We start from the raw sequence: 14,081 nt of genomic DNA on the forward strand, positions 1-14,081 counted from the left end.
AAAGAACAGTGGCAAATACTGTGAATGTTATAAACACAACAGCTCTGTCACTAATTCACAGAAAAATAAAGTACAAAACACAAGGAATACAATTGTCTAGTTTGTACATCATGACAGGTGTTCCCTGACTACTGTATGTGTATATTTCTTTCTGGTGTCATAATTTAACAGACCCCTTCGTATCATTCCCATATTACCCATAACAATGGTGTGTCTACAAATTGGGGGCGTCGGCAGAGAAACTGAGCCAGTGAGCCATACCTCAGCACTCTGTCCCCTGTTCTACACACCAACACACACCAACACACACACACACACACACACACACACACACACACACACACACACACACACACATTTTTGTCTTACGTTAGCTTTGAAGACACTGATTGACATATGCATTCCCCAGTCCCTTACCCTAACCTTAACCACAACAAATAAATACCCAACCCCAAACCTTAAGCCAAGGTTTAACCCTCAAATTGCCTTTTGAAATTGTGAAGACCAGCCAAAATGTCCTCACAACCATAGAAAGATGGGCGCAGAGTTTGACTGTTCTGTGTGTTTGACTGGTTTTCCTGCTGCTGTCGAGGTATGAGCTCCAGTATACATGTGACAATCCTTTAGGGCAGCATGGGTGGCTCAGTAGTTAGCATTGTCACTTTAAAGCACAGGCTGCTGCCTTCCTCTGAGGAATTTACATGTTCATCCCATGCTGGTTTCCTCCAGGTGCTGCGATTCCCTTCCACAGTATAAAGACATGTAGATTAGGTGGACTGGTGATTCTGATGATATTGTAGGGCCCCACACAACCCACAACCAGCCTGTTCTGTTTCTTTCCTTTATTCACTACTATTTTCCTTCACCAAAATGTACACACTTTATGTCAGAGACTGACTGTAACCTAGACACAAATAAAAAGCAGATTATCAGTCGTTCTCATACGGATATGTTCGACCCCCATCTCCACCCTGCAAAGTACATGCAGCCTAGGAAATTGATTGGTAATAGCCCTGTAATAGAGTTGTCATAGGAACATATTGCTATCCCAACATGGAATTTTGAATGTATGCTGCGATAGCAACATCCTCTAAACCCCTAATACTTGTAACTACCCAAAAGTTAGTGAAATGTATGCTGGATGTGCCACGGTGGCAATCACTGCCTGTAATAGATGAAAATGATCCTTGGAAGATGACTTGCATCTTTAAAAGTTTCTGCAAGGAACATTTTTAAACATCATTTGCAATCTTTAACTGATTTATATGTTGATTAATACATCAAACAAATTAATAACATTATGGTAGAGTAGATTGAAAGCCTCTTTCTAGTATCAGCAAAACACAAATGAAGATTTCATTTTCAGCTGTTCAACTATTTGTTCCTGTTGCAATTACGATGTCACCCCTTGTCAAGAACTGAAAACTCAGGATGCCAGTCTAGTTTGTTTGTAATTATATTGATGTCTTAACACTAATAATGCGATGATGTATTGATGTTTAAATGATGCACATTTAAGCAGATGCAGCTATAATCTGAATCTGTCTCCTGTCAGAAGAAAGGACGACATGACTTGGATGGTAAAAATGTTCAGAAAGGATGAATGCTTTTCCCTTTTCTATATTGTCAAGTATTGAGTCGTAGCTAATTTCTTTCTCAAGCCGCATGTTGAGCGTTGTATGGGTATTCAAACATTAAGTTCTGTGAATTATTTCTACCACAGATCAGAGAGCAGAGTTTGTGTGTATCCGTAAGAGCTTAACTGCAGATAAATGGTTTAGCTACACTATCCGGCTTTGTTACTGAGCCATTCAAAATTGCTCAGATTCTCTTCTTTGTCAGAGTAAGCCTTTAAGTACTTCATGTGTGTCATTGTAGCCCGGCATTTCATACAAATACTATAGTTCTTTGGGTCAGTTTGCTGTCTTGAGCTGAATTGATTTTATTTTATTTTATGGTATTCTCTTTGCTCCTATGTTTTCTCTACTTTGTGGTTGTTTTTATAATTTCAAGATTCAATTTTGTGTCTGCACTTAAATTGTCTTATGAAATTATGAAGCTAATTTCATTTATTTATGTTTTTATTCCATTTTATTATATATGCTATTTAACTGAAGATTGGCTGACTGATTGAAATAAACTCCAGAGAAATCCACTCAGACTTTTACAAAAGGTGGGGAAAAAAGTTATAGTGACTGAACATAGAATATAAGCACTAGGCAGAGTGTAGGGAGAGGAGGTGTATTATGATTTATTATACACCTATCTCACAGCACATGGATTCATTGTCAGGTATTATATTACAGCAGAGGTGGAGTGCAATAGAATAGAGAGACTTGTTCTTTTATGACACGACTGTCAATTGTTCTGGGCCTACTGACTTGTATGTATTGTGAGCTGTAGGTTTTGTTATTTGCTAAATTATAAGATATATTGCGTGAAGCACTTCAGATGAAAAATGAAACATGATTCAGCATCAACAGTGTTTGTAGAATATCCATTGTGGTTTTTTTTTTTTTTTTTTTTTTTTATCATTTTGAAAATTGGGATGAGGCCAGCGTGTGGTCAGTCATCCAGTCAAGTGGAGGAATGGTCCATGTTGACATTTTGCTGAAGGGGAGATCAATTATCTATTTTCTATCTATTGACCTCTTTGTCAAGGTAATTCATCCGTGGCCTTGCTATTCCACAAGGAAGCTAAAGCTCCGTCACTCGGTCACAGCCACATTTGCAAATGCTTTTCAGCATGTTTGACAGTGTTGCATAGATAAAGACAACAGCACAGTGTTATGCTGCTAATGGATCATCAGCACAACAAATATTATACGGAGATCATTTTGAAAATTGTGCTCAATTAAAATACATACTGTTAAAACAAGTCTGATATTGCAGTGGTGTCTGTAGGCCTATGTGCTGCTGTTGCCCGTGATGTAGTTGTCAAAGCAAAGTGATGTTGCACTCGCACTCCTCAATCAACCACCAGCAGTGGTGTAGATTGAACAGATTGTCGGTGAATTGCAGTGCAACAGCAGTGAGTTCACACTCTGTGAGGAATGTTTGCAATCAGACCCACTTCGGAAACAGATGGGCTTCTCACTTGGCACACAGGAGGCCGAGGGCACCCGGGATCCATGAAACAAATAGGACTGCACAAGTACATAGCAGGATTAGCTGTGTGTGTGTGTGTGTGTGTGTGTGTGTGTGTGTGTGTGTGTGTGTGTGTGTGTGTGTGTGTGTGTCTCCATCTGGCTCAGGTCAAGGAATTCTGGTAGCACTTACATTTTACAGTACAGAAACAAGGTGTTTACTCTAATTATGACAATTACATAGTAATTTTCTTATTCTCTGTGGCCTGCAGTCCATTAAAGCCGCACTTACACGTTTTCTGCAAAGTGTTGATTGGCTCCATTCTCTTTGGACCAGCATGATTTATTTTGACCAAACAACAAGAAAATAACCATCTCAAAAGCAATACTGTATGAACATAAAATCAATATAAAACCTGCTGTTCCTTGAATAAGATACGTCTTATTTGTTTCCATTTAATGCACAAGAAGAAGAAAAAAGCGCAGAACAAAAAGCACATCCTTCCTCTTAGGAATGAAGACTTTAATATGCAATACAACCCTTGCTTAATTTAACAAACTGAGAAGTTCAGCTGCAGCTTTACTTTGACTAGTAACTTATTGTGGTTAATGTTAGCTGATGTTAGCAAATTTTAGATCAACTTTACTGGGTCAGTTTGCTGACTTGAGCCTTAAATGTAATATATTCACAAGATCAGTGAGTCTACAGCCATGCAAGTGTGGGGCTGTACTATACTACTTAAGCAAGTGTTGGCTTTACCATTGTACACGTACAGCTGAGGCTGATGGGAATGTAATGTTTGTTTTGCAGGTACATATCTAGTCATAAGCAATGTTGGGGAGGTTACTTACCAACACTAAAATGTAATAGGTTACAAATGACTAATTACCCTGTTAAAAATGTAATAGGTGATGTAGGTGTTTTAATTACCCCATCGAAGTAATGTAACTTATTACATTCAAGTTAATTTTGATGAAAACACAAGTTGCACGAAGGCGTTATTGCTCAGCCAAAAGATGCAGAGCAACAGAATGAATTTCACATTCATTGTGTAACTCTTCATTTAAAAATCTTAAACCCCAAGAGAGACTTAAAAAGAATTTCATTGGTCAGAGATTCAAGGTGTGCGTACAGTTACATTTCCATCCTATCAAGACAACAGTTTTGGGGGAAAACTGAAAAATAATAATTGTGCATTACAGAATAATGAAATGTAAAGATATGTCAGATGTTGTCATCTTCCAAACTCCAGTCCAGTCATTTGCATTACCCGGCCTGACTCTCTGAATTACATGCTATGAATTGAATGCAAATCCTGCATCGGATCTAGTGCTCTTATCAAATCCATTATTTGATTTGCCTTGACATGTACATGAAGAGGTGTTGACAGGGACTTTTCATTTAATGAAATGTACTATAGAAACACTAATGTGTCGATGACAGCAGGATATTTATAGCTGTTGAGGACAGAACAACATATGTCTTATCTCAAATCTCATGATGTGAAGCGGACGGTCAATCATGAGAAAGACTTTTGAACAGATGCAGCTCGACAGGTTGTATCTGTTACTTGTCCAGATATTAAAACTGACAGTATCTGAGAGGAACACATGCCTTTCAGCTGCTATGATACGTTCCTTCTCATGCTAATATATTCATACTTAACAGATATAATGGACAGGACTAATTATTTGAAGCCTGGGGTGTACTTTATTGAGAGTCGAGCTCTAATAGTCATAATGGAGGTCCTAATAGAGGTCTTAGGCTTGAAATAAAAAAAAACAACATATTTTCACCCTCATTAGACAAAGCTTTTGGAGTTGATGTTTCAGAGTTTAAATTAGATTTTTAAAGGGGGAAAAATTGCCAATCCATGGTGCGTCTCTCCAGCCACTTTCTAATATTCATTGATAAATGTTGACATGTTCCTGGTGCAGCTAAAATCATGTTTGATTTCTCAGAAGCATTTTCTCTATCGGAGGAAGTCTCAGTAGATGACATGGCAACCCACAAGACATGTGTTTTGTGGGTTATAAGGGAGAATACCTCTGTCTGTTGTTGTAGTACAGTGACTAGGGGTTGCCAGAAGGCATTGTAGGAAATATGTAATTATTAAGTGGCATAAAACAAGACGAGGTAGACTGAGGGAAAGTGGATATAGCAAAAAGAGAATTACATCTCTTAAACCCAAAATAACTCCTGTGCTGAACATCAGTTACTAAAAATATAACATTGTGCCCAGCTTTCCATTATCTGGCCATCTCTCCATTATTGTCCCTTGAATCACATCCTGCCTGTGAACTGTTGATCACTGATTAACTACAACCACTGTGTGCTGGTCGTGGTAGAAAGACAGGGAATAAATGTTTATCAGTAGAAATTTGTAAGAGAAAGAATTTGTCTGTCTTTGCTTCCTCCTCGGTGGATGCAGCTGCAGCAGATTTTACTCTCTCTGGTCTTTATGGTAACACACAATGTTTGTACGTGCTATGCCCAAATATGGTACATGTGCATACAAATGACATAACGATAACAAATATAAAAATGTATTCCATTACATAGAAACAACACACATACAGAATGTGTTGTTTCTATATCATAGAGAAAAACAGATACTCAGTTTTAACCTTTCAGAGCTTATAGTTGTATTAACATAACACAGACTTAATGTTGTGTTATGTGCGTCATTCACCCAAGGGGCTTCAAAATAAAGACAAAAATTTAAGTTTAATATGCTTGCAAATAGCACTAATCATTCCCTGGAGTTGTTCAGAGTGCCTTTGGAATATGCTTCACACAAGGTAGTTATTAGTTTGCAGTAGTTTTCTCTGGAGAAAATCAAACTATAAGAAAACATATTGAAGTTGTAGAAAATGCAGTATTCACTGGTATTAACATTTAGTTTTTGTATTGGAGAAAGTCTTTTGTTTATATGTGTATGACAATGTTTAATTTGTGTGGTTTTTTTAACTTAAAGTGTCACATATGTGCTATGCAGTATTTACATATTTGTTTAAATAGCGTGCAAGAACACCTTGACGGACGGATGGACAGACAGACAAGATACATAGATAGATAGATAGATAGATAGATAGATACTTCATTAATCCCCTAGGGGAAATCCAGCCTGTGGTTAGAGTTGAGATGTTGGATATAATTTTAGCTAGCATGAGTGAAAGGTCACCAATAGGAAGATGATGGAGTCTAGGAAGATATGCAAGTGTGTATTCCACTTATGGCGAAAACAGTGTTAAAGATAAATATAACATGACTGTCGATGCCTAAATGTGGCTTCTGTCATTCACAGTTGCAATGATACAAATTAACAACTTACACTCATTTGCTCACCTGCTGACATTGTAAGAGTTCGAATGCATTATGAATGATCATAAATAAATAACCAAAATAAGTCAGTGTAATTTTTACTTGTATTTATATTTAATTAGAGTTCCTTCTCTTCAAAGTGTTTTTTGGCTTTCTATCAGCTGATGTTTATATCAAACAATAAACCTATTTCTGCATTCAGAACCATGGGAAAAGGTTTTTAGTCCCCTTCATGCATAATAGTCTGCATTGTTCTGTCCATCTTCTGTCGCAGGTCGCAGCAAAAAAAAGGAGCTTTGCCTAAATGAGGAGTTGTACCCACTGGAGGAGACAGAGTCTTGTCCCTGTGATGAGTTTTTGTCGCAGCCCTATGGGAACTGGTCTGTGTGCATTCTGCCTGATCCTTCAGTGTCAGGGTCCCTGCAGGGCTGGATGAGCCACCAGGAGGTAAAGGAGTGTGGCAAAGGTCTGCGCTACAGAGCTGTGGCCTGCATCGACCAGCAGGGACACCTGGTCGACCCTGCGCTCTGTACAGACTCAGGTAGGACTAACAGAAATATGTTGCATGAAATTTGAATTTTGAGCATAAGCATAACATATTGGCTCTTAAGAATCCTACAACATATGATTTACATAGGACCACAAGTGTCATAAATTTGTTTGCAAATTACTATAAATAAATAGACTAAATTACAAAGTCATTTTTGCATTTCAAATTGCCCATTTAAATGCCTTATTAAAATCTGTATTCTTAATTCAATTTGTGAATACAGTTATTTCTCTTTTTAAACTGAATGTTCAAATAGATTCTTAAATTTCATTATTTATTTATGAATTCATTATTATTATTATTAGATTACCTACTTTCTAATTTGAATTATTAATGACAGATTAATATTTCATTAGTTTTTTATAATTTCTCTTTTTATTGTCCATTAAAATATCAAATAATGAATTATTAACGTTGTAATTTAATCTATATAATGTTTAACCTAATGATCAGACAAGTTTGTATTTTGCTTCACTTCATTCATTGAACCTGACATTGTGTTCATGTTAGACGATTTCTTGCTGGAAATGGGTAATTTGATTTTGTTTTGCCCTAACTCTACAGGATTGACTGACAGCCTATCTCTCTCCCTGGTGTAATTTTCAGTAGTTGCTAGGAGCTGTTAAGGGTTTTACATTTGATTTAAAAAAAGAAAAAAATAGTTGATTCAAGAGCATGAATTGAATTACAACAACCTGTGCAGCTACTTTGATCCTATCCACACCTGCCACTGTTTTTCGTGGATATGGCTTGATAGCCAGCTAGCTCTGTCGGAAGTTAATGTATTTGCAGTTTAACAGCAATTCTTGAATCAGTCTTGGATTTCTTGCTGGAGGCAAACTATGTAGTTCTTTGCTGATGGGTCAGATTAAAACAATATATCCACTACTTGCCAGTATGTCAGAATAATCACAATGTCAGCTTGAAAGTGGTGGTTATTTTAAAGCTTTAGTTGCTACATCATTGTCCCATTTATCTGCATATTTCATTTTAGTATGAAAGAAAGTCGAGAGACTAATGATTCAATGTAAAAAATAAAGTTGTTTAAGACAGCAAACAAACAAAAGTAGAGAACAAAAAAGATTATACAGTGTGAAAATCCTAGAGCAGTTCCACTAAGCCATGTTGGCACAGTGTAGGAATGAGACACTCATTAGTCAGATAATTAGCACTCTGTGTCACGGTGAGCAAGACCAAGGTCTGGTTGAGCGCAGGCCAGTGGCATGTCTGTCTGACATTATTAATGTGATCCTCAGTGCAGCTGCTGACCAAGTCTAAATTAGGCCTCCCCCCTCTTGTCTGCCAATGTTCAATTTCAGGCTACATGGTGGAGGTTTGCCACATTCCTTGTCCCCTAGACTGTAAGCTCAGCGACTGGTCAGCCTGGTCAGCCTGCAGTGCATCCTGTGGCAGCGGGTTGAAGATCAGGTCCAAGTGGCTCAGGGAGAAAGCTTTCAATGGTGGACGCCCATGCCCCAAGCTGGATTTGAAAAACCAGGTAAGGCTTGCACCAGTTGTTTTGTATACATGACATCCTGTACAGCACAAGAGGGAAGCAAATTGTGGAAGGTAACTGTTTTTACATTATGTCGATGCTTTTGTTACTAGTCTGCCATTGGAGTGGAAATGAACTCTTTCGGGTATTCTTTAGGGACAACACTTGCTCATCTGCAGTTTATGGACATTAGAATAATGCATTTAAATTTTCATACTGAGATGCAGCAAAAACGAGCAAACACAGTTGACCTCATTATCCATCTACATTGTTCTCAAGTCACTTCTTCACGGACTTGATTGTTTCCAGGGAGACATACAAGAGAATGCAGATGAGGGCAATCGATATTTTCACTACAGTCTACATGTGTTAGGAAGGCCATTGCTAAATGTAGAGAAATTAGTTCACTAAATGCTAACAGTGTCCACACTGCTCCATGTTTACACAGACGTACAGCATTTTCTTAGTAGGAACATTGATATGGTGCATGCAGTAGTTTGCATCTTAATTTTTTACACATCTCTAGAATGCTTTTGGAATATATTTTCTTCATGCCCTGGCTGTGTTGCACTCCAGTGCTGTCACATGAATACACGGCGGGCCTGTTGCATTCTGCTCGCATTTCAATGACAAGGTTTATTACCCATCAGCCTGTGGGACTCCTCGGTGACCTGTTCATTTTCTGGTGTCTGCCGTCAGACCAAATAATTTACCTGGCAAGACATGCCCTTTCCTTGACATAAAAAAAACAGGGCAATGTTTAGTAACAAAAAGAAGAGCGGTAGAGAGGGAGAAGTGGGCAGATGGGAGCTTTTGATATTCCATAGTCAGGTAGGATCTGTAGCTCTGAATATTTTGGGACGGTGTATCTCTCATGGGGTCATCGTTTAAAGAGGAGAAGTCTTTTATGAATGCTACCTGTATGCTTGAATGGGCGTGAAACTCTCTTTAGTTTGTAGAGGTCAGTACTGCGATGAAGCACGGTTGTGTGAGAAATATTCCAGCGTGCTCTAGTGGAGATCTGTGTACAGATGGTTAAGTGCCCACTAACAAGGTCTGTATCGCCCCAGTTGAAATGCCCTGTAATAACCCTCACCACTGAAACTGGAGCTCGCTTTAGCCAATGCCCTCGCGGATTTATCCTGAGGGTGGACTAGGGCTCAGCATTAACATTAACAAATTGGCCATTTAAAGTCAAGTACGTCTGTCCAAGGTGTGGGTGGAAAGATACTATAACCTCTACTCTAGTTCAGCAGGCATATTGTAGAGGTATGAGGTTACCTCTCCCTGCTGTTAAACTAATAAAATCCTGGATGGTCACAGCTGACTTCTCCACATGGTCAAAAAAAAAAGCTGCCTTTTTCCTTAAGCTTGTGTACTTCCCCGTTCAGCTCTCTGATTTACATTTGGTCCTTGGTACTTCATTAAGTGTCTGTTAGGGTGCAGCATGACAAAGAATATTTTCATTCTTAATGGGGAGCCCTCCTCTCTTAGCCAACACTTACTCTTATCACCCAATGCGAACCACTCTCTAGCCAAAGTCTGGCCCTGCTCCCAACAGCAGATGTTTCCCCTTGAGTCGCGGCCGGAAGTGACCGGCTTGACAGAGATGAAATTTACAGCGCACCGCAACTCATCCTCTCGTCTCATGGTTGAGTGAGCAAGAAAAATAGGGAGAGAGAGAGAGAAAGAGAAAGTGCCTCCATGAAAATAATGAGCAAGAATGGCCACATTGTTGAACAGTCTATGTAGGAGTTTGGCTGTGAAATAAACTGTATGTGTGTTGTTAATGAGATCGTCTGTAAGATTTCTTGCATTGGTAAAATGTGATCTAGAATTAGTTAATCAAGATGAATAATACATGCATCACCCCACTGAAAAACCTGCCGTTGTGGATCCGTTGCCCACTCTGAATCTTGTGTCCAATAGGGAAAATAATAATTAATGAACCAACTCTCAATTACAAATTTTAGATGTGTTTTCGGGGAGCCCCAAAGAGAGATGTTCCAATCATAGCTGAGAAAACGTAATTGGCACATCAGGTCTGTCGAGGTCGGCTGGTCCTCATCCTGCTTTGTCTCTTGTAATGTTAAAAGTAAAACATACTGTTTGAATATACAAACAATAAAGCATCGTAACCTCTGTCTTGCTTGGGCAAGTCTGTGAGCTGAGCAAACACAGCTAAATAACAGTGTGAGAGCAGACTTATATGAAATTCTGTAATCTGCAAAATATCACGAATGTCGCCATCAAGTGTCCCCTTTTCGAGGTTCTCAATTTAAACGGGTGAAATGGAAAAATTCAAGTCAGCCTGAGACGGTGTTTTCAACTAACTCATGGAGATACATGTAGCCAGTGTTGTCAACTACTTTCAATGGAATGGAATATCTAAAAAATGAAACATATACTGAACTTATACTTTTTACTGGAATTATTTATCACTGATTTTTAAAATTGGTATTAAAAAAAAAAAAACACCACCAAAATATTCAGATGCTAATAAAATGGTGGCTCTTTACACACACTCACTCTATTTTACAGTACAACACTTGTCTGAGAACAAGACGCCCTGAGAGACTGCCACAGAGAGCTCACAGATGTCAAAGCAAAGCTCCCAGAGAAACACACAAATTGGATCTATAATTACTGGAGACATTTGAGTTTCCTCATAACTCCCTCAAGTGTTTGCCGCCAAATGCTGAGATATCAAGTGGTATATGTGCTTTTTCCATAAAGCACAACAGAAATGTCTTGACTGCCTGCCAGCCGATGTGCCAGTCAGATGGTTATTTCTCATTCTATTAATGCCTGCGGCTTCCACTCCATCCACTCAGGCCCTGTCCTACAGAGAAACATCCTCCCTGTCCACCTCCAACATTCCTCTGCCGCGCGTTGTGCATGTGGTGGGAGGTTTTGCGGGTGTGAGAGACATCAGCTGAATTATGAGACAGGTGACCTTGTTTGTGTGGACACAGAGGAAATACTTTCCATACTGTTAGATATACTGCATCATATTGCATTACTATCATTAATATTGAGCTGATTGTTTATTGCACCAGTTGTGTCATCTTTTTTAACACTCTTTGTTCTTGTGGGTGTATGTTTTGTGCTCCCTCAAAAACGAGGTGCTACATCGCAAATCCTGATCTAAAACATGAACAACTAAAAGCACACTCATCACCAATTATCACCTGCAGGAAGACGTGTAATGAATTTTCCTAATTATGGTGTGAGTCTGTGGCGGATTAGTCATTTTCACCTATCATCCTGTTCATTTGGATAATTTGGGTTGTGCAGAATAGTTCACCAATTAGAGTTTCTATATATTTCGGTTCAAAGGAAATCACCTTCCCGTGTGACTGTAAGATCTTTATCTCCCTAGAATCACGTCATACTGTATGTGTAATACAGTGAAATCAATGTGTTTGCCATTTGTACTTTTGACAGGTCAGAGGGGAAACAAAACGAGTTCTGTTGAATAAGCTGTTCTGCCTTGATGCACTCTGTTCCACTGATGGCTTTTGCACTGTAAATGCCACATAAAGACATAGAGAATATGCCTAAATTTGAGAATAAAGGTTCTCCAAAGTAGCAATGTGGCAATTTTTGCCTCTGTTAAGTAGTTTAGATCATTTTTTATTCTTCTTTTTAACAAGACGCAGCCAGGGTAGAGATGAGAGGAACATAATTATCAGGTAATTACGAGTACTTGATAATGAGGCCCCTTTCTCCTACAAACCATGTGTATCATATGAAATATTAAGGGGTTTGAATCAGTTTCAAACACCGTTATATGTCACACGTGGAAACACAGTTGTCCATCCCCGGGTGTACTTATCACAGCTGAACACAGATGTTGTGTTTTTACACAATTAGAATTGGTCACTGCTGGGGATGTCCACACAAAATATTAACCTGAATCATGGGTTTTTGCTCTCCTCACGCATTAAGAGCATCAGCAGCTAGAGAATAGGATTTAATCAGCACGCTTGTATGCCAACAGTCCGATCATGCCACTCTACGGCAGATTTATGGTGGAAGTAATCATGTCCGCTCTCCATGTTCCACTGCTCCTGACAGCATTTTGCAACTCTTGGTAATGACTGATTCAATATAAGTGGTTGCTCACAAGCACGCACTTCAAAGCAGAAGTCAGTGTTTTCTTGCTTGTGTTGTTGGTTTTCACCATATAGATCACTATTGTCAACAGAGTTTTAAAGCCTCTCTGCTTTGCTTCACCAAAACTAAGCATTTGGTGCTTTCTTTGTGTTTGCATGTCATGATTGGATGTCTTGGCTCAGTTCTGCTGAGTATTGTTTAACGCTTGGTAAGCTGTGAGGGTGCTGATGCTCATGGCTGTCTTTCTCTGGAAACTTTGAGCTTTGCTGTTGTGCCTCTTTTGAAAACAGTAGATACAGTTCATTACAGCCATTCATTTGTTGGGAGGTTTTTATTGCTTCATCGCAGATCTGGGTGTCGGTTATTTCATGGTACCTTTGGCAAAACACATTGAGGTACGATATGTTATTGGTTACAACGACAGTAAATCTTGACTAATCATGTCAGCACTTGGTTAGTTTCCAGCTGTTGAGGTTTCCCCTCATGTTGTTGGCGTTATCCTGGTGAGTTTCTTCTTGGCTCAGCTTGGTAACCTGAGGTTACAAGGAGAGGGTAATAATTCTAGATTCTCTTTAAATCCTTTGACATGTTCCTTCTTTAACTGGCTGCAAGTGAAACACAGCATGGTTTTTGGGTCATCACATTCAGATTCATATTCTCCACAATTCATATTCTGCTCAGCATCAGATAAACCTAATTAATTCAGAAGAGCTGAGTTGTGTGACAGCATGCCTTGCTGTTCATATGTCATAAATTAGGCCCAAACAGCTGAACTCTTGTTTACGTCTTTGGATTAGCTGCTGGACAAGGATCACACTCACTGAACTTATGGCCATCTGCTGTTTATCAGTGCTGCCTTTCATTGAAGAGATTTTTTTTGATCTATTAATTTGAGTATTTTGATAAATTATAGTGTGTCCGCTGCATATAGTACAGGAAAGGCACTGGCATGACCGTTGGTAGAATTTAGGGTGTGCTCAAGGTGACAGGTGGAAAGGAGGAACTGAGGAACTGGGGATCAAACCTCCAAGTCTGTGGCTGATGGATAACCTGCTCTATTTTCTTCAAAGTGGACATACAGGTTTTGCATCCTCACAAAAGGCTGAGTGTTTTTCCCAAAAACTCTGTGACCTGTATTGACAACATAGAGGGTATGCTTTGCACAAGAAGAGCCATGGTTGAGACTTAGGAAGAATACAAGGAATCTCAAAATCCATTGCACAGCTCTGTGGCAGCATCAGTTATCTCTGGTGTTGTGTTCTGCTGGAGCAGTGGCATTGGGACGAAAAGATAGTAGACAAACTATTGAAGGAGGGTAGTTCTGTCCTGGGATGCTCTTTTTGTTTCCCTAGAGTATGTGGGAGTGGAAGAGTGATGACCAAATCTATTATGTGCAACACCTTCCACCCACTGTGTGCACCATAACTGCTGTTGACAGCCCCTTCGCTGCCAGGATGCTCAACCTACAGTATATAAAGCACCTCCTCCGCTGTTGTGAGGCTCTAC

General features: G+C 39.2%; 1 protein-coding gene across 1 annotated transcript in view; it reads left to right on the top strand.

Moving 5' to 3' along the window:
• thsd7ba (thrombospondin, type I, domain containing 7Ba) overlaps positions 1 to 14,081 on the top strand; it is a 123,175-nt gene that overhangs the window by 80,434 nt on the left and 28,660 nt on the right. Inside the window, exons 13-14 of the mRNA XM_023424902.2 lie at positions 6,686 to 6,952; positions 8,281 to 8,459. Coding sequence (XP_023280670.1) covers positions 6,686 to 6,952; positions 8,281 to 8,459 — 446 coding nt within the window. The remainder of the gene's footprint in view (positions 1 to 6,685; positions 6,953 to 8,280; positions 8,460 to 14,081) is intronic.

The sequence above is a fragment of the Seriola lalandi genome, unplaced genomic scaffold (genome assembly GCF_002814215.2).
Source record: "Seriola lalandi dorsalis isolate HSWRI2012SDOR001 ecotype SW California unplaced genomic scaffold, Sedor1 jcf7180002054758, whole genome shotgun sequence".
Taxonomy (NCBI): Eukaryota; Metazoa; Chordata; class Actinopteri; order Carangiformes; family Carangidae; genus Seriola; species Seriola lalandi.